At 32.9% G+C, this 18,286-nt stretch overlaps 1 protein-coding gene across 1 annotated transcript in view; it reads left to right on the forward strand.

Annotated features, from left to right (window-relative positions):
* Window positions 1-14,008, forward strand: part of LOC125072751 — a 132,575-nt gene extending 118,567 nt beyond the window's left edge. Inside the window, exons 5-6 of the mRNA XM_047683435.1 lie at window positions 2,420-4,320; window positions 13,668-14,008. Of these exons, the coding sequence (XP_047539391.1) occupies window positions 2,437-4,314 (1,878 nt within the window). The 5' untranslated portion in view covers window positions 2,420-2,436 and the 3' untranslated portion in view covers window positions 4,315-4,320; window positions 13,668-14,008. The remainder of the gene's footprint in view (window positions 1-2,419; window positions 4,321-13,667) is intronic.
* Window positions 14,009-18,286: the final 4,278 nt, after the last annotated feature.

Below are 18,286 nucleotides of genomic sequence, written 5' to 3' on the forward strand. Positions count from 1 at the left end.
TATTTAAGAGGAAAACGCTACGGTAGATTATAAAGCGCGCTCAATCATCCAAAATTGGTTAAACCAATAAGGGCCAACAAGATTTAAAAGAAATCTTGTTTCTTTTACGAATAATAAAATTAAAATCTTGTCTTTTCTCCAATGTTTTTCATGTTTTATAAAACCTTTATCGTGAATCTTTATGTATATTATCATATACTATGTTTATGAATGAAAACCGCATTAAAATCCGTTGCGTATCTTAAAAGATCGAATCATTCATACGACGGAAAGCGACTTTCTTTTATACTACAAACGTAGAGATATGTATTTTGTAGTAAACATTTATTTTATTCAAAACTCCCTGTGTGCCTCCGCCACACGTACTACACTCCACATTTCTAACACTGATTCACTTTAACTGTACTTACATCACTGGTATAAAAAAACTCTGTTTGCGGTCAGACACCAAATTGAGATGACACGCTGTTTCCATTGTTTAACGTTAATTTTGACGTTCATAATTGATATTTTATTCTTATAAACCATGTCAAAATATAACATAGCTTAAGCTGTGCGCTGAATGTTATCTATATATGTAACAGTTGAACAGATAGACCAGTTGTTCGCACATGTGAATCTTAACTGAAGTTCGCAGGTTGTCACCCCAGATGAGACAGACTCCGCTGAATTCATTTGAAATCACGTGCTTAGTTCGTGTTTTTATAATTCATCTCGTGCTCGATGGTGAAGGAAAATATCGTTGGGACACAGGTCGGATTTAAATCTGACACATGTGTATCCACCAACGCGGTAGAATAATCTGCAAAACTTTTTAAAAGGTTACGTCTTAACCCAGGAGTGAGACTTTTACAGATTTTTACTACTCTACTACTATACATGGAGACTTGCAATGTAATGGATTTTTAATCAAAGATATTTGAATATCATAAAACACACAAATTATTTTAGATTTTAGCCGATTAAAACGCGACAAATTGTGCTTAATAAATTATATGGCATCATATTAATTGCCTGTTTCCATCATCTAATGACGTCTTATTTGACGTAAGAAGAAATAAATATTTTATATAAGATTTTAAATTAACATAGTTATTTTTATTACTATAAATATTTGAAACGGGATATTTACGACGTTTTACTCGTGAACAAGACATTCGCAGTTATCAAGGAATGTCTTGTTCACGAGTAAAACGTCGAAATATCGAGCTCCACTAACTAAAAATAAAAAAAATGTTAAATATCCCATTTCAAATACTTACATATTTCATACATTTTTATTTTATGAAAATTCGATTATATATTTTATACAGGTTTCGATTATTATTTAGAATGAGTTACTTTCATAACAATTACATTTTCGTAAACTGTTTTCAATCAAACAGCCAAATTATTATAATGATAAATATTTTAGTATATAGTTTTGGTCTGTGTCCAGAAGTGTTGTCCGTTTTTTTAAACACATTACTTATATATATTTCGTTTATACAATAATTATATAATATATATATACATATCTATCGAACGTGTAACGATCAAATTTGAAAATTCCCTTAAAGATTAATTATATTTTGAAAAATAAACAATTCACTATAATATATCTGTAGTATGTATCCTAGTCATATTAGGAAAAACATAACAGATAAATTAGCAGATTAGGAAAGATCGACTTGAAGAAGATTGTAAATAAATAAATTAATACTTTACAATTTTATAATTAAAAGAATGATGATAGGTAATCTGTATTTTACAAACGCGCGCACAGGTTGACGTCTAAACTATATGATGAAGTTGCTCGCTAAACCGGCAATTAAGTCTCAAGCTCGCTTGAAATAGAGAACTACATTACTTAACTTATTTTACCATATTTATTTTATTACAAATATAAATTGTATATACATTTAAATTTGTAAGTAAGTGATTAGTAGTGGTGAAAAAAGGAGAAGTCACATTTATCTTAATAATAATTATAATTTTATTATAATTAATTATTTGCATGAAATTGTTAACTATTTTTAATAATGCCTAGGAAGTATAACTTCTCGCGCAGGTAGATAATGAGAAAGTACATCTAAATTGTATCAGAATAATATTTGCTCTTGTACCGTGTAAAAACTTGTATGGTGTATGACTTTAAATTATAGTTCTGTTATCAAAAAGTTGACGGAGCATGACAATGGAAACTCTGTTATGGCTATTTCGCTCGCCACAATGGTTTACTGCTATAATGTTCTCTATCAACTGTTATGAAATTGTTTCATCCGATTTTGAGATTATTATTTAGATAAGTGGTAACTGTATTCGTCAAAAATCGTATTTGGTTAAAGTTTTTAAACTAACTAAATTGTGTGTTTCTTTTTTTCATTGATATAAGTAATTTTTACCATTTTAATTTAAAATATTATTTTCTCTATTCCAGATGTGACTAAACTCACCATGGCAGCCACAGACGGCCAAGTCGTGGTCGCGGCATCCCGCTGGTCAGACGAAGGCCACTACCTCAGAGAGTTCGTTGTGAAGAACCGACTCCCAAATGTTTGTAAAATCATTAAAGGCCAGTATGGTGGCCTTGGAGTACCAACGCTACCGAGTCCTGGCTTACAGAGTACAGCCTTACTCGTATCGGCAGGGAAAAGAAAGAAAATTATCGCCCAAGCCATAAAGTTAAAGGAGGGAAGACGAATGGTCAGCGTTGGGCCCAGAATTGCCATCCCCGAAACTTATAAAGGTTATTTCGAATTATTAAGTGAAGAAGGTAGAGCCGTCCGATGTATAGAACATGTATCAGAGCTAGCAAGAAGAAAACTGGACGACGGGTGTTTAGTTAGAGAGCCTGTTAGGGTAATATGCGCAAAAATTGATTTAGATGGAAACCTCACGGCTGATGGAGCAAGAAACCTACCAGCTGGTGAAGTCATAATGCCCAGAGGAGAAGCGTTTTTAGGTAAAAATAAATATTTAAAGTGTACTGATTCTAAGGGAGATACTATTTTGCTAAGCTTAGATCAAAGGGGCAAGTTCTCAGCTGTTGCTAAAGAAGAGAATATAAGTGGAGTTCACACTGCGAAAACATTACTAACAAAACGATTGCCTATTACTGTTAGACTCGTACATGGAACTCCGCCTAGAGGCTTAAAAAGTACGAGCCATTTTGTTCCAGAGCTAAGGCTGCTATCGCTGTTCGAAGAAGATCATGTTTTTGCTTTACCATTACAAAAAGAAGGGAACGCGCTTGTTGCATTGCCACTTGCAGCTCCATTGAAAATGCTAAGATGTAAAAATGAAGAACATATCAAGAACTTTATGGAATTCTCCAGACTTCTTGAAAAATGTAATAGGTTGCTCGTAGACGTAGTAGATCGAATACATGTACTAGATGGTAAACTTGGCGATCCTAAAAGATTACTGAACGCGACTCCCCATGCTCCACCTATAATAAAAACTGGATATTTTTTGAGAAGGAGTGCATCATCGGACTCAGCTAATCAACACAAATACATAAATCGTCACAGTCACATTTATAGCAGTCACAGAGATGATCACAGTATCCCAGATGAATATGACGAAATAGATCAAATTTATGACTACGTCAGAGGATTTGCTCCTCTACCTAAAAACATTAAAGCTTCATATTGCAATGAACTAACAAGACATGAATCTGCACCTTCGTCACCCGCAGCTACGCCGATACATATGCCCTTAATAACTGAAATCAAACCTGAGCCTCCTCCGATAGAGACGATACCAACTAAGAAACCTTTGAACCAAAAAGCCGAAAAGAGAACACGCAAATCAATCAATATAACAAAAGAAACGCCAATAACAATATACAAAGAGAAATGTTCAATTGCACCAGCGCCTAATTTGCCGAAGCTGTACATTAAAAACAGTGTAAGTAATAATAAAGGTAGGGTGTTACTGAGTCAAAAGAGTCATTCGCCAACTAAAGAGGCACCTAGTCCTGGAACTAGTCCTATCCGCCCTTTAGCTAAGGGAGATTCTCCTATCTTTAATATACGTTACAAAAGTCTATCCAATATCCACCAGGCCATGGAATTAGATGGTACGTTAGATTCGAGTCATTCGGGTGGCAGAACGTCAGGGGATTCTGGCAACGGTCCAAAGTTACCGGAGAAAAGATCAAGAAGATTAAGCAGACCTAAATCTTTGACGAATTTAGTTTGGGAGTTGAAAGGGTGTCCTGTTGAAACAAATGAAAAGTCCAAATCTAGAGTTAAAAACGAAGGCTACAAGAAGATTGGAAACAAATTATCTTTGGGAACGCAAAAACGAGTGCCTACGCTGTATCTTTAGTTCTTGGTAAGTTTTATAACAGTTTAATTTATTTTTTGTTTTTTATTGTCAAATCAATTCACATGTTACTAAATTTAACAAAACATACACAAATATATTTCAATTCAATAATATTGGACGTCTGTTTCACAATATCTATCGTTGGTTATAGCGAAGCATTAATGTCAAAACTTTCATTCTTAAACAAGTAGGTACCTCATCTGATAAATACCTTTTGTACCTCATCTGATAAATACCTTTAACATGTTTAATAGCACACGAATAGTAATTTTAGTGTTAACATTCCTACTTATATTATATTAACTTTAAACATAAAAATAAAATTTAAGATATACTAATACTAGCTGACCGCCGCTGCTACGGGTGTTCAAGGGGAATAGAAGGGGTAACTTTATACCTCTCGCATTTCTCTTTATGTTGAAATTTCTAAAAATATTTTTCATTGCGATTGCTTACGTTAAAAAATAAACATATGTCTGAAATTACAACTTTCTTTCTAGATATTGAAGACAAACAATTTTATAAAAATATATATTTTATGGAAATCTATTCTTAAATTTCATGCCAAATTTCTATTGTGTTACCGAAAATCCGAAGTCTAACACTACAACGACACGACAAAACAAGTTCCTTAAGCACGAACATCTTACATAAAACAAAGTATTTGAAAATGTTTACAGTCTTTTTGGACAAAGTAATGTTTGTCAAGCGTCTCATATAAAAATATAATTAAACATAAATTTCAAGAATGTTATTTTAAAATTAGTTATAATAAAATACTTAATAGATAATGAATAAATGATAAGTATTAAAACTTGTTCCGAGTTGCGTCTTCAAATATTTTGCAATTTTGCGAATCGTGATAGGCCGTATGTAAAATCGATTGTGGAAATACTAAGCAATCCATAAAACAACTAGGAAAGCAATCATGACGCAACATTTAAAATTGGCAAATTAGTCAGAAAATTGTATTAATATTGAAAGAGAATATAGCCATTTACGGAATTCAATTTTGTCAATAATTTTATTTAATAAATTTCTCATTCGATTTTTGCGCAATAAAATCGTTTTAATAAATATGACTCCGCAAAGTAGTGGCTGCGACACACCTGATAGTAACATAACTTATCTTTTAAAAGTTCACAATTTTCATAACATATTTGCATGCACGACAAATAATTGTATCCATTATATTAAAAGACAGTAACTTCCAGTTAGTAATTGGAAACATTAATTATATTAAAAGGTACCTAATTATTCATAATTGTATAAAAGTATTCTTGATGCAATTAAATTTGCATGTATAATATCGCAGGAACATGCACTTTGTCGATTACGAATTACGACGAAAGAAATGGTAATCAAAGGATAGATAAATTGTTCCGCTTATAATGCCAAAGGTTATTTGAATAAAATAGCTTTTAAGGTTACAATACCGTTTCTGTAAAAAATAATCTCAGTGGCTGTTCGAAGTTTAAAATATGGCTGTGTTACTCCTATTGCAGCGCGTAAGCTCTCACCGTTTGTGTGAGATTCTTGTCCAATGTGATCAATAGAGCAAGGGCATGATGGATAGTGGACCTGCGTATGCGCACACAATTGAGCACTATATCGTATCCTAGGCAGTTGACTATTCTTTGATGATAATGTTTTTTATTATTTATTGTATATATGAGCCTTTGACTTTTTTTTCACTAGTTATAGTCCTTTTTTATAGAAATTTAGAAAACATTTTTGTTGTTCTACTATGACTTAAAAAAAACAGACTCATAATAAAATAATATTAATGAAATCCTATTTTTATACAAAGTTCTTAGCAATCGACTGTTTGCTTTAGACTCTCGCTTACATCGACTACCAACAACGTTACTGAGAATTTTATAACAAAAATTCTAACCCGTGATTCGAAATCAGAACCTCACGACGAACAGTAGAACCACTAAGCCAACGAAGCGATTAGACAAATAAAACACAATCTGTTAATTAAAGCAAAATATAATAAAAAAAAAAACATTTTATGGTGTGATTTTTGTTATAACCTCCATCCGCTAATTAGAAGGAGCGGCGGCTCGCCTCTTACACACCCACAGCTTGTGTCCAATGTCACCCGTGTCATGCAAACACATTAGTCTTTACTAATATAATAAAAATAAATAGCCCGTAATAGATTAGGCTATAAACTTGTAAGACTTTGACTATAGTTTGACTTATAAGACATTTGGTCCCTGGATATTTTTTATTAAATGACTTAAAGCGATCAATTAAGCTGGAATCAGACATTCCTCTATCTTTCGTTATTCTTTCGCTTTAAGTGACACATCTGTCACATAAAAAATAACAAACAAAAGTGATGACTTGGTAGTAGCCCTGGGTAGTTGGGTCAGTTAGGTAGTGTAACTACAGGAACAAGGGATATGGCAATAAAGAATAATGAATATTTCTTACAGTGTCATTTATAGCCAATGTTGACCAATTCGCACCATCCATAGGCCAACTTATTTAAAATAAAATAAAAAACATAAATTCCTTAGTGAACTGTTCCAACATTGTTGGATCCAACGACGTTGGAAGCTGGCAATAGAATAGAAATAAATATTCATTCGAACGTACTTCATAGTGAATGTATGTATTTATTATCACCAAGTATACGCAAATTATTTGTCCCAAACTCGTATCTCATGAGATATATTTGTAACCAATTTAGATGGCGATTTAATTAAAAACATGAAACAGAGATCAAATAGTTTCAATTCAATTATCAACTTTAAAATAAATAATATAAAAACCATACATCAGATTTAAAAATAAAACTAATTAAATAGCGAAAAAGGCGAGTCAATGACCTCACCATATACAGATAAATGTCAATTTTTCCACCAAATAATGCAACTACACGATGAGTCACGAGTTTTTTATACGTCTGTCACACACGATTGTAATGCGAAAGGCCGAACTATTATGTCATATTACATTGTTTTGTTTCGATCTTTAATATTCGATTAAACGATTTTTTGTTTGGTATATGTATTATAAAATGTTTGATTATGAAGTCATCCTTGCCGAATTCTACCTCAGCTATCATTTTCAATTTTAATTGCTGAGAACGGGTCTTAATCGGTGATTTCGGGTTTAAACTCAGGCAAGCACCACTGAATTTTCATTAATCATAATGCTTAATTTGTGTTCATAATTCATCTCGTGCTTGGCGGTGCATGTGTCTAATTTCAACGAAATACTGCCACATTTGTATTCCACCAATAAGCATTGGAGCAGCGTGGTGGAATATGCTCCAAACCTTGAGCATATTCCACCACGAGAGGAGAGGAGGTCTTAGCCCAGCAGTGGGAACAGTTTACAGGCTGCTAATGCACCATTTTCAAGGAAGATTAGCTAACTTCGCAGGACTACTGTCCAAGTATACACAACACCGCTTGTGTTGTGTATACTCAAAGTAGATGACGGTCGTTTCGGTGTGAATTTAAAGATTTAGTAAACACGCTATCTATGCTCGACTCAGATGTAACCAAAATCATTACTTAAGTCAAATTGAGTAGTTATTATTATGTAATTATTATTGTTGGCGATGAACATGACATGGAACCTTGTCGCTAAAAAGTACCTTAAAAACAATTGCCCTATCTGTTTCACTTTCGTAAGCCAATGGAAAATCGTAATCGGAACTAGATATTAAATAATGAAATCCGTTATCGTATTCAAGAGTTGACAAAAATGCCAAAAACTCATATCGAACCCAAGACCTCAGATATACAGTCTTATATACTATCCACTAGACGAAAAAATAACTAGATAAACTTACAGTTCGTGAAACATTACAATCCGCTCATTTCCGAAATAAGCCATTGTATTAAGACTCTCGTAACTTCCGTAACATCCAGACATTTATTGTGTCTTAACACTTAACTAAATTGTTATAATATATTAGATCTTATAAGTGACAGCAGTGGGAGGTTTATTTACTATTTAACAATAATGTACTTAAGGTACATTACAATTATTAAATTAATCTATTTATTTTTGTCAAGAAACTAAAGAGACTCAGTGTTTCTTACAAAAACAAGTTCATTTCAATGTTATTTGTAAAACTCAAAAACATAGTCGGAAATCTTAAAATATATTCAAAAACAATTTTAAACAAATACGAGAAGTAATATTTATAATTAATTTCGTGCATCGCTAATTAACAAATATCGCTATTAACTCGCACAATCAAACAGGCATTGATTTAAAAATAAACAAAGATGATTATTAAAAAAACGAAAAAATTCAATATTATAAGTTATGTTTTGATGTTATTACGTAATTCTATTTAATACTGGTCTTATCCGCCCGCATCTGGTTTAATCCGCCCGTGCCCTCACCGGCGTCTGAGTGAGATGCCGGGTATTATGTATTATATATCCTTCTGCAAATGCAAAATGTCATTACGATGTAACAAATAAAATAACTCATTTACGTATTTACAATATAAGTTAAAGTAACAACCTGTGAAGGTCCTCTAAACTAAAGTCTCCTCTTGAGGAGACCGATTAGATGTTAGACCAACATTACATTCGACATAAGTTTCCTCATAAACGTTCATAAAACTCAAACTCAAATTCCTTCATTCAATATAAGAATAACACTTACTTATTGATTGTTTAATTAAATACTATCATCGGTCCGGAAAAAAAATACCCTGAGAAAAACTGGCGAAAGAAATTCAGCTGGCCTTTTTTTGTCAATTTTGTTATTTCCAAATATTCAATATGAAAAGAAATATCCAAGAGGCGATGGTTTCATTCCCAAATTAAAGCTAGAATTGTCTATTCAGCAAATCACCCAAACTTTTGCAGACCATTAAATACTTATTTAGTGCAGTCAAATTAAATTTTACGCTAAATAATTTGACCAGTAATTTGAATACCGCACTTAATGTTATGGATTTTTTTTTTAGTGATTATACTCAATTGAACTTTCTAGCTTCAGACGTTCACGATGATTCCCTTCGGCACTAAGCACACGTTGAATTATAAACACAAATTAAGGAAACTTATTCGAATTTGAACCCGCAACCGGGTTCGATAATCTTCGGATTCATGAGTTCCAGCGACTTGGCTATCTCGTCTTTTTAACAGTAACAAGAATAATTTTCAAACGGTACAACAAGGTTGGGACAAGACAGCTCGTATCCATATCGAGTCAAACTCGCAGGTAGGGTTCGAACGGTTCTATCGATAATCGTCAGTACTCTATACTTGGAATTTAAATATCGAACGGATTCTATTAGTTTTTTTATTCGATGATTCGAATTACGATTTTAAATTCAAGATGGCGGATGACGCAACATCAGGCTGCGAATCCCAAATACCAAAATGTATTTTCGAAAGAAAATTGCTACTTATAATATTCTTATAAAGGTAATTTTGAATTTACCTTTTGAACTCCCATTTTAAAAAGTATTTCGTATTTGATAAAGCGGTTTATATTTAAATAAACTTAGAGAAGCTGGGTTATACCTAATAGTATACTTGGAAGATGGATTCGATTCAGCCATCTGCACTTAATCCAATAACAATTATATTGGTAACTAGTTAATGTATTTTTATTTAAAACTAAATTTCGTTACACGCAGAGCTATGAGTTTATAAAGTGGCCAAGTTAAGATGTCTATGAACAAATTTAAACGCGTGACAACGTGCATGGTGCACCAGACAAACAGTACTGAAAGGGTATTAATTTTTATTTACATATACATGAAAATGAATATATATTAAATAAAGAGAGCAAAGCTCAAATGATGAGTAATTATCTAACTCCCTTAATGAACAATTATATTATTTGCGTGTTTAATTCAGAGTGACATCTGAAGAAAATAATGGCTCTGTGCAAGCCCGTCTGGGTGGGTAACACGTGACTCATTCTAACGCTAAACAGCACTGTTTAATATTATCGTCTTCCTTCTTTAAGTGTAAGTGTGCTTGGTAAATACATGTACATAGAGTGTTCTTTACCGATACTGTAAGAATTGCTGAATATTTCCCACAGCGAAAATATCTGTGGACATTGAAATAGAGATTAGCTCATTTGTCATTATTAAGGACTAGCTTTGCCGGCGACTTCACATTACTCCTGGTAACACCAGCTTTTTGACAGTGAAATTCCCGTCAAAATCGGTTCAGCCGTTCCATAGATTAGCCAGAACAAACAGAGAGACAGAAATTGAAATAAAAATTTTATTTTAGTATATGTACATGTGCATTAAGTAAGAAGCGGTTATTTTAAAATTACAAACACATCCAATTTTATAATATTTAGGATGAAAAAAAAATTAAAACCTTAATACTTTATCGAGTTTTGTAACTTTGGCATTCAATACTAAATGAATACCGTCGATAACTGTAGATACTTCGACCCCACTCACAACAAGTCTGAAAATAGAATATGCATTATTTATAGAGATATGTATGCAGTTGGAACCTTCGAGAATACCTATTTGTGATACTAGATAGCGATGAGAGTTTTTCACTAAATTAATTATTTGAAATTGATTGTAATACGAACTGAAATTATTTTCGGCGAATATAAAACCTACTTGCTTAACAATAGGAAACATTATAGCTTGGAGAGACGGTGGGATATATTACTTTTTATTCAAAAAACTATTTTTGATCTAGATCTTACTGGAAATATACCAAACCTGAGAAGAACTGACACCAGAAATTCATACTACAATTTAAGTTTACATTACATTACATTAACAGCCTATAAATTTCCCACTTCTGGGCTAAGGCCTCATCTCCTTTCGAGATGAGGCCTTAGCCCATTATTATACAACGCCTATTATTATATAGCCATATTCCACAACGCTGTTACAATGCGGTTTGGTGGATACACATGTGGCAGAATTTCGTTAAATTAGACACATTCAGGTCTCCTCGTGATGTTTTCCTTCACCGCCAAGCACGAAATAAACACACATTAAGCACATGAAACAAAATCAGTGGTGCTTGCCTGGGTTTCAACCCGCAATCGTCGGTTAAGATGCACGAGCACCACTGGGCCATCTCGGTTTTAAGTTTAACTACACATAATACTGAATACGGAAGGAAATATAAAAAGTACGTACGCAAAAATATTTATAAGTAGAAAGTAATAAAAATGAATATTTATCATTATATTTTCGATGTGAATATAAGATTACCAAGGTTAGCCATACATAAAGCTTTCCGTCGAACATTGCAGTGAAAGGCCTAACACATTAAATAACTTTATTAAATAATATTCGTTTGTCTATCATGATGATGTTGTCTTGACCGATTTCGGCCACGGCGGAAATGCTCGAGGAACACTATCTAACTACGCAGAACATATTATATCACAAACTGGTGTGACACAGGTGCACTCCCTATTCCGTCAGTTTTAAAATCCGATGCGACGACAAATACGACATGACCGGAAATAATTCAAGCTCAGGACCAACGGCTTTAATTTACAGCTTGATTTCCTTTTCTTTATGATATCAGTAGTCGGACGAACAAATGGGTCACCTGATGGTAAGTGGTCACCACCGTCCATAGACAATGGCGCTGGAAGAAATGTTAACCATACCATACATCACCACTGCGCCACCGAACTTGGGAACTAAGATGTTATATCGCCTGTAGTTACACTCGCCCTTCAAACCGGAACACAACAATACTGAGTACTGCTGCTTGATGGTAGAATATTTGATGAGTGGGTGGTACCTAACCAGACGGGCTTGCACAAAGCCCTACCACCAAGTAAAGCTTTCCGTGGGAGCAGGGTAGACATACTTCCAACTTCCACACTTCCTGACTGATACTGGTAATTCTTCAAATGAAATGAAAATACTCTTTATTATACACCAATAAACACATGGCTTAGACACGTTCAAGAAAGATGCACAAGAAGCGGCCTTATTGCTAAAACAGCGATCAAAATTTTCGATTTTAAAACCCCAATTTTTTTTTGAGCCCGACCATGGTTTAGAATCCAGGAACTCAGGATCAGCAGCCGAAATACTATACCAGGCAGTCTAACTAAAGTCTAAAATAATATGACATTATGAATGTAAATATTTTACTTTATATCGCGTGATGGCAAAGCGATTGTGATCACGATACAATATTTAATGGAACAGTCCATCCAGACGCTCTAATAATAATTCATAAATATTCTCATTATACCTGCAACTTTATTAATTAAATCATCACATTTATCAATTTTAGCCAAGTTAGCCTTGTGGCTAGAACGCGTAAATCTTAAGAAGAATGGGATTAAACTCAGCCAAGAACTACAGAATATTCTATCCTTAATTTATTTAGTGGTAAAGCATCGTAAAGAAACTTATCATTTCCTATTTCTATACCTACCAGCTACATCCACTAAACCGTGTTGGGCAGAAAAATAGTACGTATTTAAAAGATCTAGTTTATTTGTTGGTAGGACTTATTGCAAACCGGTCCGCACCTCAGATATTCTATCGCCAAAAAGTATTATTGCGTTCCGATTTGAAGGAGCGTATCGGTGTGACAAGGGACGAAACTTTTTAGATCCCAAGGTGGCGCATTGGCGATGTAAGGAATAGTTAATATTTCTTACACGACCAACTTCTATGGGCAATGGTTTTCACTTATCATCAGGTGACCCATTTGCTCGTCCACCGTAATTTGTCATATGGAAAATACATTTCTTCAATAGCAGGACATTCACGAACTCATAAATTTTAGATCAAATATTTAGACAGAACCGGCTATTTGAGTTTTAAGTAAAACGTCGAAATCTCAACCTGAAACCAATTAAGAATAAAGTCTATATAATATGACATAATGATTCGACCTTTTTGTTTTACAATAGAATGTGACGTATAAAAAACCTTTGTGCAGATGTAAGACGGAACTCGAAACTGACTAAACTGATAATGATATCAAAGAGTTAGATATATGCTAAAATAATAGAATGATCTTCCCTTCTCGGTGATCCGTCCATATTATTTCCGTATGGGCGACGGTGACCACTTACCAAAAGGCTCGTTTTCTTGTCTGCCGCCATAGACAATTAAAATTTTGCGAATTTAACTGAAATAAAAATAAAATTAAAGAATAAACGTGTCCAAATATCACCATTAGGTATTTTCAATACTTTACTAGTTAGTTATGAAGTGAGTTCGCGCAGAATGCCACTGTTGATGTTATTTAAAATTTTCAGAGAATAATTAAATATTAATAAATGATGAGACGACACATAAAACTGTGTCGCGCTTTGCCCACACAAACGAGATTCCAAATAATCTTGCACCCAAACATTTAATTCAATCTATTTTCTCATTTCAGGTCCACATTGTCCGCATCAAAATCGACAAAGCAGAGACCAAAACCAGAAGAGCAGCGAACGAACACGAAAACAAACGAACATCACAAACAAATCGTCTCGAAAATCATTTGACAACATTAGAATTGATATCTCTATACCGAACTTAGCATTACTTAGACCAGAGGCCTATTATTGTTATAATAACTTGAAATATGTTAATTGTATTAACAATTGCTTTGGAAATAACTAAGAAGAATCATCAAGAAATTTTTTTTTAATCAAGACATTTCAACAAGACAAAAGCGTTCATTCAGCCTATTCCAATCGTAAAAGGAGTTTTTACATATAAACAAACTTTAAATTTATAAATTCCATGTGGTTTGTTAACATCTAGAACTACAGACAGTTCTTGATTATAACACTATCCCACTTAAAAAATATACTTTTATGAATCCATAATTAACATCATAAATAATTCAATATTTCGACCAACGACATCCCCTCAATTCAAGCTGATGTTTGACTTTACTCCTCTGATTCGAATAGACTGCATGTGTCATTGGATTATAATCATAGACTATGAAATAATTTTGGTCTAAGTTTTAACTAATATAGTTCACCGTTTTGTAAACATCAAATGTATTTTGATCTCTTTAATGGATAATTATTTTATCATTATTTATAATGTTAATGCCATACTACGGTATAGTTTGAGCTTAGTTTATATAAGGATAGATGAAAATTTAAAATAGGTAACATTGCAATGCATTGAAACTCTAATTAAAATATAATTACAGCCGAAGTTAATACAACATCGACAATCTGGGATTTACTGTTTAGACATAAGGAGAGGTCATTCCTTATAAACGGGTCTTCATCCTAAATATTCTCTCACGCCATCTAGGTACAGATTGAAACTGACTTTACACGATGATTTTTTCATATCTAAAATCATGGTTTCAACATTCAAAGAGATCGTACTGACCATCTGTCATTGATTGAAGTTCTCGATCTTAGATGTTACATTAGATTGATCATTATTAATTTCGGCCGTTCAACGAGATTCCATTACGGATTGCCTTCTTCATAAATTTTCTGCTGTAATTGTTCAATATAATAATCCTTAAGTTTCTTGCGCCTTCAGCGATTCGTTTTACTTCAATAGTTTATGGATTGTATTCATAACAACAATGTAATTTAATGTCAAAAATTTATACTAATATTCTAATGCGAAAGTAACTTTATCGGTCTGTCTGTTGCTCTTTCAAGGCCAAAACACTGAATCGAATTTGATGAAATTTGGTACGAAACAAGCTCGAACTTCAAGGAAGGACACAAGCTTTATCAACAATTATTTAATATCTGACAACCAACCCCTAAAACGCGAAAGAAACCGCGGGCAAGAACTAGTAGTCTTATTGTATTTGGCCAACATTTGAGTACACAGAAGCAATACGAATAAAACGTATTGTAGTATTAACTTCATGGTTTGTTGAATAAATCACAAATTTTAAGAACATTACAATCACAATTATAGTCGATTAAGAATTACTATATTTTATTAACGTTTTAGACGAATTAATTTACGACATAAGTGTATTTCTTTCTATTGGTCGTGCTTGTATTTTTTCGTTAAAAAATATATTTTCACGAAATACAAACCAAAAAATCGAGGTGCCTTATTAAATAATAAAAAAAAACGCTTTTACGCACGTTTCTATTTTCGTCGAAATGTGTAATCGTGAAATAAATTTAAGGTGAAAGTCAGAACTTTTAATGTATTTTTAATTAGATTTGTCGAACAATATTTTAATGGTATGCATTTATATCGTTTATTTAAATAGTTTTACGGAGCCAGTTTTAGATGGATTTATTTTTAATTTTATAATACGTTTCTTTTTTTTAAAACATAATTTTTGACAATGTTTAATTTTATTTTTCACTTTCATTTGTTAGTTTTATAATATTTTCAATGTACTTTTTTTTATTTAATGCAAAACTTCGTCTGAAACTGGTCTTTTAATTACCTACTTAGACGTAATTATGTACCTTCATTAAGAATTAAGTTATTATGATAAGTTTCTTGGAGGTTTAAATTGATATAAAAATACGTTTTAAATCTTCAAATGATTTATCGTTCTAATGAAAAAATTAATTAATATTTGTTTAACAATATTAAAAAAAAAAATCTTTAAGAATCAAAGCTTAGAACTTTTTTTTTTATTATTACTGCATTTAAAAATCGAAGACATAAATATGATTTATCATTAAAAAAAAAATATATTGTGATTAGCAATTTTCCCTTTAAAATGTAATTATGAATTTTTTGTATTCCAAATATTCTTTAGAATAAGCTAGATTTTCCATTTAATGTAATTTCTAGGATATGTTTTATTCACACGTCATTATAATAAGTTTTGATTGAGTCTTTATATAATTCTTCGAAATAAACGTCATGGATTGAACTCTTTGTTTTTATTTACAACAATTTTAAGACATGAAAATAATTAAAATTAACAAACATTCTTTATAACTAAAAATTATAAATAATAAGCAAAAAAAAAACAATATGATAAGATTAAAAAAACATGTTTAACAAAGTTTACAAAAACAAAATACTTATAGCTAGCATCAGAAAACCACCCAGGTTTGCAATAAATGCTAACATAGAGTTAAATGTAAGTTCTACAGAACATTAATGCAAGTTAAACATGTGTATATAACTTACTTAAAAAGTATGATTTTAGTTTCTTCTTAATGTTACAAGGAAACATAAAATATTACTACAACATGCATCACACATAGGATAGATAGGTATACGCTATACTCGATACCAATTCTAAGTGATAATCTGGCACATGTAACCTACTCCTAAGGCAGAAGCAGTAGAAGAAAGACTTAGTCCAGAAGTAGCAAATTTACAGACTATTCTGTTCATACCTGTTGCACACACGATTTGGCCATTACCAATTAACTAACTACCTCTCATCAACTCAGTATAGGTATATCTTCTGAGTTCCTGTATATTCGTTATAAATACCATAGACAATTCAAGATCACAACCAATGATATCACGTTAAGTATCGTCAAAGCTGGCAATATTGTCTTTACCGATTCTGGTATTTGATGAGGCTTTAGTAAATGATGACGTCATTATAACCAATTTCAACGGTGGTCAATATCGAGGGATACAACTACAACAACGTACAAAAAGCCAGAGATGAATTTGCATGGCAGTTTATAATATTTTTTGACAAGAAACTAACAATTGAAAACTAATGATACTACACAAACTATTTAAAAATATACGCTCAGGCAGAGATGAGTGGGTTGAAGTATGGGGGCCCCCTTTCACGAGGGGCCCGTAGCAACTGCTACTCTTGCTACGTGATTAATCCGGTACTGGTGAGTACGCAAACATAGGTGCTCTCTCTAATAATCCGGTGGAACTTTAAATCCGATACGACCGGAAAAAGTTTACGCGCAGGACCAACAGATTTACTTGCTTTCCGAGGTACGGGAGTATACACACTTCCAAATACCAGGCTCCGGGCTATTGCTGACAACTTTTCGACAGAATACCTAATAACTTTTTATCGATTCCACCTGAGGTTTGAACCGGAAACTCGGGATCTGCGGGCTTATTTCTAGCCTCTTCTAATGAGGCAGTCAGGTTTATTTACCAACTTCAGATATATTAAGACACACTACCAGCTTGAGCTGGTTCTACGCCTTGATGTAAATATTTTGTTTGAGGTTCATACAAACTCACTAACTTTAGTAGGAAGGTACCACCCACTCATCATACATTCTCCAACAGCAATTTTTAATCTTGTTATGTTCTGGTTTGAAGGGTTAGTGAGCTAGTGAAGCTACAGGCACAAGGGACATAACATATTACTTCCCGAGGTTGGTGGCGTAATTTCGATGGTAGCAATTTCGATGCAATATTTAGAGTGTGGATATGTATAGGCAGTAGTTACCACTTACCATCCGCTTAACTATATAATAAAAAAAATTACAAAAAGCGTACAAATAAGTTTTTTTACATGAAGTTATTTATTATTTCAATTAAAAAACAAACATCTCTAACGCCATCTATAATTAGAGTAACACATTACTATGATTCTGCTATTTAGTTTCAAGATTTGATACTAGATGTCGCTAGATGTCTAACTTGTAATTACAAAGTACGGGTACTAGGGGTCAATTTAGAACAAATATTTGGCCAAAATGCATTAAACTTAATAACTTCCTCTTACCGCATCATACGATCGCAATATTCCCAATGTACAGCCTCAATGTTAGCATAGCCATAGGTTGAAGTGTTTCAATTTCCATGTCTCGAAAATCATGGAAAGCATTGGTCATGTACCTGATTTCCGTTCTTGACGGATTACTGTTATATCGGATTATAAGACCTGATAAATAATACACCTATTTTTGCATACACACTTGATCACTAACAGAGAACCTGTTTGATGTTCCCACACATTTTAGCCATTTGAAAGCCGAGCTAATTAATTTTTTTATGGGTCCGATACGGGCATCAAAGTCTCGGAATCGACAACCCTATACGCCACAAGACCAGGCAGTTTTACATACTAAATATTAATGTATACGTATAAACATGCTCTAG

Source organism: Vanessa atalanta, chromosome 22 (genome assembly GCF_905147765.1).
Source record: "Vanessa atalanta chromosome 22, ilVanAtal1.2, whole genome shotgun sequence".
Taxonomy (NCBI): Eukaryota; Metazoa; Arthropoda; class Insecta; order Lepidoptera; family Nymphalidae; genus Vanessa; species Vanessa atalanta.